Here is a 14,545-nt window from a genome sequence, read left to right as displayed (position 1 = left end):
TTGACCAAGCTACATAAAAACTTGATACTTGTCATGTGACTGTTCCTCAGTGAGGAATATATCTCTCTTGCTGAATTTGAAAATCATAGCATTGTTAAAACAAATTCATCACCGTTTGGGCAAAACTGTGTTGTATCTTTGAGCACTTGCAAATAGACATATTGTAAAGGCTTTGTAAATGTGAATTTTTAAACACTGGTTAAGGGGGAACAGTTGATCAGAATCTTGAATTTTCCTGCCCCATCAGATTCTTTATTTTCCACACAACTAGTGTGTATTTGACTATATTATCATTGGGTTATACATTCAGTTAACATTTTCTGGGCTCTCTGTCTTTGCTTGTGAGACTGCATTTGGGCCACCAGGGCCTGACCTGGGAAATTTTAAGTAGATAACAGGGGAGTGGATCTCAGACTATTCCCTGGTTGTATAGGAGATCCCCATGTGTCTCTTCGGCACACTCCTCTGTGACTGAGGAGAATAGATTCCCAGTCAGCTCCTCTGGTCCACATGTCCCATTCTGCCCCCATCCTATTTCTCCAAAGGGTCCTGGCCAAGGAATGTGTGCCCAGTTTCTAAACATTTGTCAAGGAATGAGTTCCCCCTCGAGTCTGTACTCTACTCACTTCATGAAAGAGCTGGTAAAGTTCTTGTAAATACAGCACCAGATCTTGTGTGAGGTGTATGCTCCTTGACGTGCACATATAAAGGGTGCAGTTAATGGAATGCTCACATCATTGGTATGGTGCTTGGAAAAAATGTACCTATTCTCCAGGAGGTGTAAATGCATATTTTCTTCTTTCTTTTAAAATGGAAATTTAAATGGAAAAAATACATTAATGCAGCAATAAGGGTTCTCAGTTAACATAGGTGTCTCGTTTCTGCATGTTGCATATGTGTAAAATTTTCTTTTTCTAATTATCTCATTAAATGTATAGTTTAACCCAGGGGTGGGCAAACTACGGCCTGAATCCGTCCCATGAGCTGTTTTAAGCTGGCCCGCAACCCACACCACGTGACTTGGCCCCGCTCTGGCCGGAGCGCTGGGTCAGGGCAGCACCACGCGGCTCGGCCCTGCTCCGCTGCTCCAGCCGGGGCGCTGGGTCAGGGGCCATACCACGCGGCTCCCAGAAGCAGCTACATGGCCTGCTCTGGCGCTAGCAGGGTTGGGGGCTTCTCCACGCATAGGAGCCTGAAAAGGGACATGCCACTGCTTCCAGGAGCCGCTTGAGTTAACCGCTGCTCAGAGCCTGCACCCATGCCCCAACCCCCTACCCCAGCCCTGATCCGCCTCCTGCTCTCCGAACCCCTTGGTCCCATCAGTTAACCCTCCTACACCCCAACTCCTCATCCACAGCCCCACTCGAGAGCCCACACTCCTTCCGCACCCCAACCCCAATTTTGTGAGCATTCATGGCCCACCATACAATTTCTACCCCTGATGTGGCTCTTGGGCCAAAAAGTTTGCCCACCCCTGGTTTAACCTATTGCTCTTTGTTTTGTGCTGCAAAGGATAAATGTGCTGTTGGAACCTGAGTTTGCATTTTTTAATCACTTCTATCATTAACTGTGTAAACTTACAATTAAATGTTATGATAATAGCGGATTAACTACCGAAAGAATAAGAGAAATCTAAATATTGTCCAGAACAAATTTTTGTATGTTTGTATATGTAAGATACAAACAAAAAGTAGTAATTGGATATGCACTTTTTCTTTCCTGTGCTGGCATTGTCTTGTTAATAAATACATTAATATATTCAAGAGCATTCAACATGTTATATGTGCTTTTTACATGGTATTTTACTGTATTGTAGGAGCTTTTGGATATCTTGCCATTTTAAACTCCTGTTTACACAGTGGAAGCATTGATTGTCAAGAACTACTGCCTGGAATACTAAAAATCATTATGTCATGGAGAAATGATGATGAGGACAGCTTCCTTTTCAGCTGGTGGGTAATTTTGCTATAACTTAACATAGCCAAATCTTACTATGTATTTTAAAACAGCCTATTTAGAAGGATAAAGAGTTTAAAGACAAAAATCTATTTTTTAAAGTTCCCATTCAGTAGGACTACTTGGATGCTTGAAGTTAAGGACATGCATACATCTTTTCAGGATTGGGGGTTACATCCTTGATGAAGAACCTTAATAAATAGCTGGATTTTCAAAAGGGTTGAGCGTCCAGCAGCTTCTGCATACCCAGCACTTTGACGATCAGATCACTTATTTAGATACCTAAATAAAGACTTGGGAGGTGAATTTCAGGCACCTGTATTTTAGAAATCTGGGCCTGAAAATCTGACCGAAGACTTAACATGCAGAGAAGAAATACTTTCATTTGTCTGAAGTTCATCCATCTTGGGTTTACTGAAGAGATCTGTGTAATGATGTCATGAAATGAGGATGAACTGGCAAGAGAATTTCATTGTTCCTGCATTATGCATTTAAAGTAGGCAATCGTTGTAGGTGTTTGTGTATCAATTTGTGCATTAACTTGTGGGATTCGTGCACCCAGGTGCTCACACTTGAAACTAAACTCTATGTGATTCATTCGTATATTTTATTGGCTACAGAAAATCATTAAATCTTGTAAACCCATGTTGAATTGTGTCCTCGAGTATAATGCAAACCATAGTTTCAATTACTAAACTTACTGATTTACATTAGGTTATTATTTGAGGAAATAGATAAGTGTAATGTGTAGTTGGTGGCCTGTCTAGAATCACAGAATTTCTTGTTTGTTTGCATGTTGGTTTATCTTGTTCCTGTTATGTAGACTTATTAGTTTACATAGGAACTAACCTCAAAGAAAGCAAGGGTATTTTAAGTACTTAGGCAGATTCCAGTATAGAATTTGAATTTGGCCTAAGAGGAAACCCTAAGGCTAGAACAGAAATATTGTATTCCTCTGCATTAATGAGGATGGTTTTAACTTCTGTACTTCTGTTGCAGCAATCTTAAAGAAGCAACGCCTCAGTTGCTTGGTTTCAATATAGAGATGATCCGTTACTTTCCACTGTTGCTAAAATATTCCACGTCTCCACTGATGGACAATGAGTGGGACTTCATAATGTGCTCCATGCTGGCTTGGTTAGAGGTAATATGATAAGCATCATTGCTAAACAGTATATTGCATCCTGAAATAGGACTCTCAGAATGGACATTCGACACCTATTCATTTGACACTAGACTCGTTTTTTTTTTTTCTGTATTTAAAATAAGGAAGCTAAAGAACAGATATTTAAGCCTTAATACCTTTCTCTGTATGTTCTTATAGCAGCTTTCATCATAAGTACAGGGGTTGCATCATCTACTTTGGCAAGAAACATATTCATTTTACACCAGTATCATTACAAACTGGAAGGATGGATGTTAATTTAAAGACAGTAGCCCAAAACATAGTGGCAGCCACATTTGTGGACTTGCTATATAGACGTATAATTTTAGAGGATTTTCAATAGTTAGTCACATTACTTTTTGTGGATCTTGACAGAATAAAAATAAAGCAGGAGCCCAATTTGAGGGAGGGGATTGATTTTTGTCCAAGGGAGTGGGCACCATTTTAGTAATTTCTGGTTGAACGTAAGTTTTCTACAATATGGAAATGATTTAATGAATGAAGCTTATGAAGTTTTTATATTGGGAGGGAACGGGGGTGCTTTTTTTAAACTATGGTTTTGGCCTACTTGGCCGTGTAAGGTTTAGTGTTGCAGATACACACATTACTATTTGAATCCACTTGGTGGCAGTTTCTGCCTACCATTATGTAACAGGTTCTGTAAAGATGGAAACAATCCATTATTCTAAACCTTGATACGAGCTGGGGAAACTTATTGTATTTTTTTTACTTTCATTGGGATCCAGCAGAAGTTTTTAAATAACATTGTGAGGTCAAATACCAGGAGCTCTGAAGTGGCTTGAGCACAGATTTGTCTTATTTACTAATTCTCATATAGTATATTTTGTAGAGGTAACTGATGTAGAGATAACTTTTCCATCATACATCTCAAAGCACTTGATGAACTACAAATTCTATAGTGATATATAACTCTGTATAAATGTAGTATAAAATAACTGTCTTAAAGCAGAGTGAGGACTAAGAAATTACTGCCATTTTTTTTCCAGACAACAAGGGAAAACCATGCGCTTTATCATGTTCCACTGGTGCAAATTTTTGCCTGTGTCAGCTGTGACTTGGCTTCTGCCCTTAGTGCATACTTCCAGGCAGCAACTCCTGAGGCTATCCAAAATCTTCCTATGAACCTGATCAGTGAATGGAAGGAATTCTTTTCTGAAGGCATTCACAACTTGCTGTTAACTTTGTTGGTAAAAGTCACAGGCAAGTATATGGCAAATGATAAGCAGGGTAGTAGCTTTATATGACAAGTGACCTGAGTAGAGGTATTTTTAAGTAGAATAGCTGACAGACTAAGTTTGACTTTATTATATTGAGTGCTCTATTCATGTAGTTGTTAGACAGTATTTAACTAGCACATAATGGATAAGCAACAATCAGTGAAAAATATTTAAGGGATATATAATTACACTTTGATTTTTAAGAATATTTAGAATTGGATAATTTAGATAAGTGGAAATAGTGTGCCTTAGTTGTTTGTGACTGAACCCACTTGTAACCATAACAAACTGAGCTACAAATGTAACTTGCTGTTTTTCTCCATTCTGAACAGGGGAAAGCAAAGATCCATCTGAAAAATCCTTTCAGAACTCTATACTGAAGTCCTTAGGTGAAGTTCTAACATACATTTCAAAGGACCAATTGTTGAACCACAAATTGCCAGCCAAGTTTGTTGCTGGCCAGAAAACAAACCTCCCAGATAACCTACAGACCTTGTTAAACACATTATCTCCACTGCTGCTCTTCCGAGCTAGACCTGTACAAATCACTGTCTACCACATGCTATATAAGTAAGGAATCAACCAGTGATCTTTCCCTCTCTGTTTTTAAACTCTGTAAAATTTTGCATTTTGAAATGTGAGGAGACTAGTAAAATAGTTTTCCATTTAGAAAAATCACTAAGTGGTAATTTATGTACATGTAGTGAACTTTGATATACATATATTCAGTGTAAATACTGAGTAATTTTATAAATGTTTTAATTTTAGACTAATATATTAACATAAAGGAAAAACTTTAGTAAGGAACATGAAAATGTAATTTGATTTTCTGACAGAATTGTGTATGTGCTTTAAGTATAGTATCAATATTACTACAATCCAGGGTTGCCTAAGTGTTTTCAGTCTAACCCTTGTTTTGAGACATACACAGCTTTCCAAAACTTTTGTCTGTTGAGCTGAGATTTTCCCGGCTTGGTCTCTGTCTGAAGGTAAATTTTACTAGAGAGTTTGAACCAAAACTCTTCAGACATTTGTGTATGAGGAAAGTGGGGAATAATTCTTCCTTATTCTCAAGATTCTTCTGAACTTTCTTTGGATGGCTCCAGTGCCAGAAATTTGAAATGTGGTACATATACTTAACTACCTTTCATGTAATTTGTAAGGTACATATGCCTTGAAACATAGGCTCCATAGCAGCTTGTGCCTCTTTAGAGTGCCCTCAAAGGTCTGTAAATGCTGATGATAGGCTTGCTCAGAAGTATAGATGTTAGGACTTCTGAGTCCTCCTAAAGTAAAGATGAGTAAAGGGAAAAACTGAGCAAGATTATGTGCCTTCTGGCACCTGTAATTTAAGCAACCAGTTTTGGCTGTGTCTTATAGACACAGACTATTTTTAATAAATACATTGCCAACAAATTAATGCTTTTCTTGATATAAGAGATAAATGGTGTAGGCAGTAAAAATGAAAACTGGTTCACTCCACCTTCCTCTCAACTCCACAGGTTAATGCCCGAGTTGCCTAAATTTGATGATGAGGATCTCAAATCCTATGGTGATGAAGAAGAGGAATCAGCTTTGTATGTTTTTTTTTCTTTTCTATTTTGACTTCAGTTCTGCATCTTTAAAGGGGATGGGGTGTTGCATGTCATGGGGTATAGCATCGGAAAAAACAAACTTCAGAAGCAGTTAGTTCAGTATTACCACTTTCCTAGGTGGTAAGAATGGATTGTGCTTTCTGTTGTGTTTATCCAGCACTAGCACACTGTGAGTTCTGCCCAAATATAAGTTAAAGCAATTCAAATAAAGGCCAGAGTCCTCCGTTCAGATCCCCATAGTAGCATTCAATTTCTATATTCTGCTCTTCCTACCAGAAGTTAATCGGAGGTCTGTCTAGTTAAGGGGAGAGGTCTATTAAAATGTAATGCTGCTGTGCAGAACTGAGTAGAGAATTTCATCGTAAGAAGAGAGCTTCTTTTGATGTATTTACATGTTTGGTACTGAGAGGATGCTGAGCAGGCTGTAAAATATAAAACCATTTTGTGTTCTAAGAAAGTTTTATTTTGTAAAATTCATCGCTATAGCAAATATAATGCCTTATCATTCCATAGGTCACCACCAGCAGCTCTTATGTCTGTTCTTGCCACTCAAGAACTCTTTCTAGAAAACATTCTAGATTGCATTCCAGTTGGAGAGTATGCAGTTGTTCAGCCGCTCAGCGAAGAGTTCTGCTTCATTTTAGGATATCTTCTCACATGGAAATTAATATTAACTTTCTTCAAGGCAGCTTCTTCTCAAGTATGTATTTAATGAATGTTTTTTCTCCCAATGGGTTTTCTTTACACTCTTATCTGGCCAATGTCCATTTACATTTGGTCCTGAAGTTTCCTCTTAATATTTTTCTTCCTTTTAAGTATTCAGTGGCTTCAGGCCTTCAGCTGATGCAGAATTAGTGATATTCTTTTTAGAACCCATCAACACTGAATACACTGATAGAACTCACTCCGATCTCTCCTTTCCCTGGTGCTGAGCATTTCTTACACAGCACTACTAGCTCTGCCATTAAGCTAGCAGTGGAACTCATATGTTTGACATGGCAGTGCAGAAAGCTGCTACTACACTGAGTAGTAAATATAATGCTTTAAGAATTTTATTAAAATATTTAATTTGTAAGCAATTTTAAGCAGCTTCATTGACATTTTATTAATATTCTATTTATCCACCTTTTAAATGCTTACTTTACAGTATTTAGAAATCTTCCTCGACAGGAAGCAAGACATCAGTGTAGAACCCTGTATATTAATGTTCATTTAAGGAAAACAATCTTGCTTCAAGAGATTCCTAATTTGAATTCAAACTATTGTTTGTAAATAAGAAGTATTTGATGCAGTTAATTAAATATACAGCTGTAGTTAACCTTACTAGCCACCAGAAAACTTTTTTGATTCAATCAGTAAACAATACCTGAGGGACATGGAACAGTGTTTTTAAGATAATGTGGTTGATAGTTCACAGTACAAGGCATATTGCGTACATTGCTATTCTTACAATCAATCTACTCTATGCATCAGTGACTCCTAATTTTAAATTTAGTATCATATTATAAAGTATCTAAATCCCATTTAAGAAGTTGTCCAAAATAATGTAATTTTTTACTGTTAAAGGGTGATATAAATGTTATGACATTATATATAATATTTATCAAAGTGAACCATTTGGATTCCTATTTCATTTGTGGAGTTCACAATTGTAGGTATAGATGTAATGGAAATGAATTCTGTGTTAACAGCTCATTGGAAAGAAAGCTAAAACAACATTCTAAATTTAGATTTTTCCATTTCTCTTAGCTGTTCTCGCCTATTCAAGCACAAGATTGTTCCCTACAGTATGTTCTTGAGTTCTTGGTTTAGTCTAATTCAATAGCTTGAACCATGAGGCTTACATCAGTTTACTTAAAAGATAGTAATAGACTTTGGTGTCAGAATGCTTTTCCAGATAGCCTATATGTTGGACTGCCCTAATCAATTTATCTCCATGCTTAGTGTTTACATGTAGATGTCTGTCTATCATAGGTATTTATATAGTCCTCATCACGATTAGTAGATGAGCACCTCACCATCTTTAATGTATTTACCCTCCCAACACCCCGTTAGGTAGGGAAGTACTACCATTTCAAGATAGTAAACTGAGTTACAGACAGGCTTAAGTGGCTTGCCCAGGGTCATACAGGAAGTCTGTGGTGGAGCAAAGAATTCAACCAGAGTCTCCCAGGTCCAAGGCTAGTGCCCTAATCACTGGACCAACCTTCCTCTCTACATGTACATGTTCATATCAGAACAAGCTGCTTTTTATTAGGACTCATACATACTTTATTTTCCCCTCCACCAGCTGCGGGCTTTATATTCACAGTACCTTCGAAGAACTAAGAATCTGAATAAACTTCTTTATCACCTGTTCAGGCTTATGCCAGAAAACCCTGCCTTTTCAGGGCCAGCTACTGAAGTCCCAGATAAGGACACACAAACTTTCTTTACTGAAGAACTTCATTTAGGTGTCAAAGGTTAGTAAAAATGTATATGATATTTGTTCACGCAGAGTGACTTTAGCCTTAATAAGGTTAAAATATGCTTCTTAGTGAAAGAAAATGATAAATCCTAGAGAAACATTTCCCTTCCTTAGTCTCATTACTGAGTTATTTCCAGAAAAAGCTGTGATGGGAAATCCTTAATACCAATTTATCTCTAAAAATAATAGTGCCCTGTGTCTGTACACATTCTGGGTTTAAATCCAGGGTTCTCAGACTGGGGGTCGTGACCCCTCAGGGGGTCACGAGGTTATTACGCGGGGGGTAGGGAGGACGAGCTGCCAGCTTCTACCCCAGGCCCCGCTTCGCCTCCAGCATTTATAATTGTGTTAAATATTAAAAAACGTGTTTTTAATTTATAAGGGGGGGGGTCGCACTCAGAGGCTTACTGTGTGAAAGGGGTCATCAATACAAAAGTTTGAGAACCACTAGTTTAGGTGGTGCAAGAAAGGGGAAATATTTAAGCCTACAATGTGTTAAAATCTGCATGCAGATTTCTTGCTTCATTTCTTAAATTGACACTTTTACGTAGCTTAAGCCAACTTTTAAATTGTCTATTTAAAAATATATATGAAGTTAATAAAACTTTCTTCAAAATACTTAACTCGTATTTGCATTCACGTATCTGCAAATACAAATGTTGCAGCAGAGTGCTAATGCATGAGAAACAGAGTGTTAAATTGTCTAAAGACAAAAGTTAAGTAGATTACCGTATATACTCGATCATAAGCTGGTTCGTTTATAAGCCGACACCCCCAGGATGGATAAGTAAAAATGGAAATTTTTTATAACCCGTTCATAAGCTGATCCTATAATTCAGGGGTCAGCAAACTTTGGCTCCCGGGCATCAGGATAAGCCGCTGGAGGGCCGAGATGGTTTGTTTACCTCGAGAGTCCACAGGCATGGAGATAAACCTAAGTAAACAAAGTGTCCCAGCATGCCAGCTGCTTACCCTGATGGGCCAGGACAGCAACTGGTGGGGAAATGTTTTGGGGGGAGAACCCGGAAGTGAGGGGAGTAACCCCGGTGACCACCCCCCACATGACCCCACCCCTAGCCCAGGACCCCCACCCTCTCCCCATCCCATCCCTTCCCACCAGGGGAGGATGAACAGCCTGGCTGGAGCTGCTCCGGCAGGCCAGACCAGGCGGTGTGGCCGCAGCATGTTCCAGTGGGTTGGGCGCAGCATGCTGTGGCGGGCCAGGCGGCATGGGCACAGCCTGCTCTGGGGGCGAAGCGAGTGGCACGGCTGCAGCCTGCCAGCCCCAGAGCTGCAGCTGCTTTGGAGGCTGGGGGAGAGCAGCGTGGCCAGAAGTGGGGAGACCCTGGGCCCGCCTCTTCCCTTCTGTCTCTGCTGGCTGTGCTGCCTCTCCTTGCTCCCTCTGTTGGGGGGAAGGGCTGTGTCCCACCTCTCCCTCTCTATACCCATTCATAAGCCGACCCCCTTCTTGGGTGCTTACCTTTTTACTAAAAAAATTTGGCTTATGAACAAGTATATACGGTAGTTAATTTTCATTGTTCTACCAGAGAAGTGCAAAAAGAAAATTAGACTTGAAAATTATTTTTCCAATAATCTAAAGTGATATTGGTAACAGAGGCAAGGAAATACACTTTCAAAATTAAAATGTTTGTTTTGATTTCATCATTTTCATATTACTATATAACATAACCAAAATAAAATGAAAAGTTGTTTAGAAAGGAAGTTGAAACGTTTAATTTTAAAAACAGCCAAATGGAACACTTAGACGTTGTTGGAACAATTTTCCCTTTTTTTTGGTAAAATTTCAGCAAAATGAACACAAGTTGGCAGAGCATTTCAGTTTAGACACAGCTGCTTTCTCCAAGGATTCTGTTGAAGTTTTTCTGACCAGCTCTAAATCTCAATGTTCATAAGAAAGATAGCATTTATGGACAAGAGGGGTTGGGAATTTTTGGCATGCTTTCCATCGCCAGCAACAGGCTCTGTCATATAATCAAATTATTAAAATAATGCTCCTATAGGCATGGGGCAGAAACAATGCTTTGTCACCTATATGATATTTGACAAAATGTTTTTGATTTTTTTCCCCCCCCAGATACAGCAGTACTGTCCTCTCAGATTCCACACTTGGCCTGCTCGGTGTATCATATGACATTAAAGGACTTGCCAGCCATGGTTAGGCTTTGGTGGAATAGCTGTGAGAAACGGGTCTTCAATGTAGTAGATAAATTTACAAGCAAATACGTCAGCAATGTACTTTCTTTACAAGAAATATCTTCTGTGCAGACTAGCACACAGTTATTTAATGGCATGACGGTTAGTAAGGCCTTTATCTTCTCAAAAAGTTTTGTGAATTGTCTTGTAAAAATTGAAATATAAACTCTCCAATGTTTCTAAACCAGCCATTAAATACAATAAGGTGTTTTAAGTGCCATCTAGATAAAGATCACTGAGATAATATCAATGGAATATAACTATCCCAGGATAGTGCTCTCTTGCAGTTGTGATTGGATTGAAATCCTGACCCTGTAGAAGTCAACAGTTTTGCCATTGACGTCAGTGGAGCCAGGATTTTACCCTAGATCTTTATCAAAATGCTGTAATGGTCAAAGCAGAGATGTTGCTTTTTCAGAACCTGATTGATCCTCTGACAATGAATAAAACGACTTTATTTCTATTATCATAAATGATTGATAGTATAATTTCATTTGTTATTGGTTTAGTAGGATGACGTTTGTTCACTATATAATTGCTGACTTCCTGTATTTGGAATAGTGTAGAAAATCTTGGTGCATGTACTTCAGTCAGAGAGGTTATCCATATAAGTGCTGTTTTTTGCAAGACTACTATCAATATGGTACCTTCTGCCTAGTGTCTTTTTTTTTTTTTTAATTTATCAGTGATTGTCAGCCATCTTTCAGTCTGATTGGCTGATACCAGTTCTGTTTAATTTGGCATGAAAAGATTTGTCAGTCACTTGTTTTCCTGGTCCAAGCATATGCAGTAAATTGTGGATGTTTCATGTAATGTAAAAAGACTCGAGAAAGTGTATGTTTAACGTAAAGTGAGATCTCACCAGTCTTTTGAATGTTTCTGTTTTTCTATAGGTAAAAGCTCGGTCTGCTACTCGGGAAGTGATTGCTACCTATTCAGTTGATGATATATTTATTGAACTGATAATACAGCTTCCGCCAAATTACCCACTGGGCTCAATAACAGTTGAGAGTGGAAAGAGGGTTGGTGTGGCTGTTCAGCAGTGGCGCAATTGGATGCTACAGTTAAGCACGTACCTCACTCACCAGGTGAAGTTTTAGGCCAAGCCCTTGGTTTTGACAATTTAGGACATACACACAGTGACACAAAAATGATAGAACAATCTTAGCAATATAGTGTTGACTGAAATGTAACACCAGGATCTACATCTATGGATGATGAACTATTACAGTCTCAAAACTTCCCCTAACATGAGACCCTCTAAAATTGGGTTGGTTGGTAATTATAGATGTCACTCTACACTTGTGATTATAAGAAACTAACAAAAGGATTAATGCAAATAGCTTTATAAATGCTCTTAAATGCACGCTGTCCACTATGCATCTGTAGAGAGGAACAGTCTGAAATCTGAAGGATCTATTATAGGATACTGTCCATTGTAGTTGAAATACAGGGCTATATTTGATTATATACATTAAAATTGTACGTTTAATCCCTTTACCACACCCTTCATAAATAGCATGTCATCTTAGATTAATTTTTCAAGATAGGGTCCAAGTCCCCCTATGTATGTATGCAACACCTAGTACAAAGGAGCCCCTGCTTGGGGCTTCTGGGTGTTACTAGAATAGAAATAAGAAATGTTCTAAAATGTTAACACATCACTGATTGCTGTTGTGACTCTTTCCCTCTGTTAGAATGGAAGTATTATGGAAGGCTTGGCTTTGTGGAAAAATAATGTGGATAAGCGGTTTGAGGGCATTGAAGATTGCATGATCTGTTTCTCAGTCATACATGGTTCCAATTATTCTCTTCCCAAAAAAGCCTGTAGGACATGCAAGAAAAAATTCCATTCAGCCTGTTTGGTAAGTACCCAGAGTTGGTCTTGTGTACACGTTTGTATTTTGCCTAAATTTAAAATCTGATTTAAATGGCCGCATGTAAGCTATATCAAAGCTGACAAAATGGTAATCATGAGTATATCAGAAAAGGTTGATGTCTGTATTGCCATACAAAAGAAAATTACTGCTTCTCTAACAATATAATTCCAAGAGAGTTCTCACTTGTGGATCCTACCTTCTTAAGAGACCAGTCAACAGGGAGAATCCTGGATGGTATCTTTCAGAAACTAATGTTGTGTTTTATATTTGTATTTTATATGACTTTGCTTCCACTAGGGGAAGTTGCTTATCACAGCTAATACGAAAAATAACTTTTACTAGACTATTTAGTATTTGGTAGCCATCTTCACTGGCAAGTTATATGTCACTATATCTGATAAAATCTTACACCTGTCAAACAAAACTGAATGAAAGTGTTCAAGTGTAAAGCACTTAAAATTCATCATATGTTCACATTTTAAATGTTTCTGTTTCTCTTTCAGTACAAATGGTTCACATCTAGCAACAAATCCACCTGCCCACTTTGTCGAGAGACCTTTTTTTGAAATATAATGCTCTTCTCCCTCTTCAATAAAATGAACAATGTAGTAAATGAAGAGGAGGCACTGGTCTGTCAAGAACTGTACATTGAAGGAAGCCAACTTACTTTTTGGAAATAATATCAGAATTATCTTAAATTGCTTGACTAAAGGGATGATCCATGTTGATCTCTGGACTGTGTTATTGTAAAGGGTTCTGAAACACTTCTTTGATATAAAAGAAAATATATGTAAGAATAGTTTATTTTAATTTGTATATTTTTTAAAATGTTAAAGTATTCTAAAAATTTAGAGGTGATTTCAATAGTTATGTTTGCACCAAAGTAGTGTTCAACTACAACTCAGTCAATTAAACCTACCTAGGTACAATCCAACATACTGTTATGCACTCAAGCAGAATGGTGCCTCTAATTTTACAGGTGAATTTAGTTTAGGTGGCATGAAGATCTGAATTTCTGGAACCATTAAATTTGCATTTATAAATCTTCTCATATTTGAATTATTAGCTGCAGTTGCTATTGCATTAAAGTTAATTTAAAGCATATGATAAAACATCAGTGGTAATTTAATGTTAAAGCCTGATCTGAAATACAAGGTAATCTAAAGTATTTATAAACTGAACGTTAATAGTGTAACCCAATTTTTTGATTTCTAAAAGTTCAGCAGGTAAAGTCAGAGAGAGAAGTTAGAGAAGAGGAAGGATGCCAACCAGCTGTTGTGCTCTCATTAGTGCTGCTTTCTTAATGTGCAGTTGGTGAAAACCTTAACATGTTAATGAAACTTTATGCTCCACTGACCACAGGGATTTAGCTTTATAACTGAATTTAAAATTGTTTCCCTTGTAACTTCCATTCATATAAGTTGATTTTCCAGAGAAACATGTACAGAACATATAGCCCATTTTAACTTTGAAGCCATGTTGCTTCGCGTGTTAAATCTTTTGATCTGTGCAGTCACACAGTACAAAGGGAGAAATAGGCCTATTACGTCAATGTTTTTAAGCTTTTGGGATTGTCCTGTTTTTCTTTTGTCTTTTGGCCAATGGATTTTCTGGGAAAAAAAAAAAAAAACCCTAAATTTTAAGTGACTTGTGCTTTAGGTATCCAGTTAGATGGACCTTTTAAAGGGGCCTGATTTTCAGAGGGTGAGTGCTCAGCCTTGTCTCAAAACCAGGCCCTTTCAAGGTGGGCACCCAGAATCACTTGTAGCTTTTGAAAAGACACGCCTACATCTATTGTAGGTGCAATAGATCAGCAGTGCAAGCACTAAGCTGCTAATTAAAATGCAGAAGTTCTCCATTATCTCTTAATAAAGAAAGCAAAAGGTGGTATTTTAACATCAATCTGAAAAACATTTTAAAGGGAAACAATTTGTTTCCATAATTTTGATACTTTAGTAGAAAGGCTTCTCAAATGTTTATAGTAATTTATTAAATATTAATCATTAGTCTAAATGATTATTTATTGCAGA

At 37.8% G+C, this 14,545-nt stretch overlaps 1 protein-coding gene across 1 annotated transcript in view; it reads left to right on the top strand.

The window, feature by feature from the left end:
• Positions 1-14,337, top strand: part of LTN1 (listerin E3 ubiquitin protein ligase 1) — a 46,131-nt gene extending 31,794 nt beyond the window's left edge. The window contains exons 20-30 of the mRNA XM_045002266.1: positions 1,817-1,952; positions 2,956-3,100; positions 4,129-4,342; positions 4,692-4,929; positions 5,862-5,936; positions 6,468-6,654; positions 8,245-8,416; positions 10,517-10,737; positions 11,529-11,723; positions 12,333-12,500; positions 13,019-14,337. Of these exons, the coding sequence (XP_044858201.1) occupies positions 1,817-1,952; positions 2,956-3,100; positions 4,129-4,342; positions 4,692-4,929; positions 5,862-5,936; positions 6,468-6,654; positions 8,245-8,416; positions 10,517-10,737; positions 11,529-11,723; positions 12,333-12,500; positions 13,019-13,081 (1,814 nt within the window). The 3' untranslated portion in view covers positions 13,082-14,337. The remainder of the gene's footprint in view (positions 1-1,816; positions 1,953-2,955; positions 3,101-4,128; positions 4,343-4,691; positions 4,930-5,861; positions 5,937-6,467; positions 6,655-8,244; positions 8,417-10,516; positions 10,738-11,528; positions 11,724-12,332; positions 12,501-13,018) is intronic.
• The last annotated feature ends 208 nt before the right edge of the window (positions 14,338-14,545 follow it).

Source organism: Mauremys mutica, chromosome 1 (genome assembly GCF_020497125.1).
Source record: "Mauremys mutica isolate MM-2020 ecotype Southern chromosome 1, ASM2049712v1, whole genome shotgun sequence".
In the NCBI taxonomy this organism is placed as follows: Eukaryota; Metazoa; Chordata; order Testudines; family Geoemydidae; genus Mauremys; species Mauremys mutica.
This window is presented reverse-complemented; position numbering and strand designations above follow the sequence as displayed.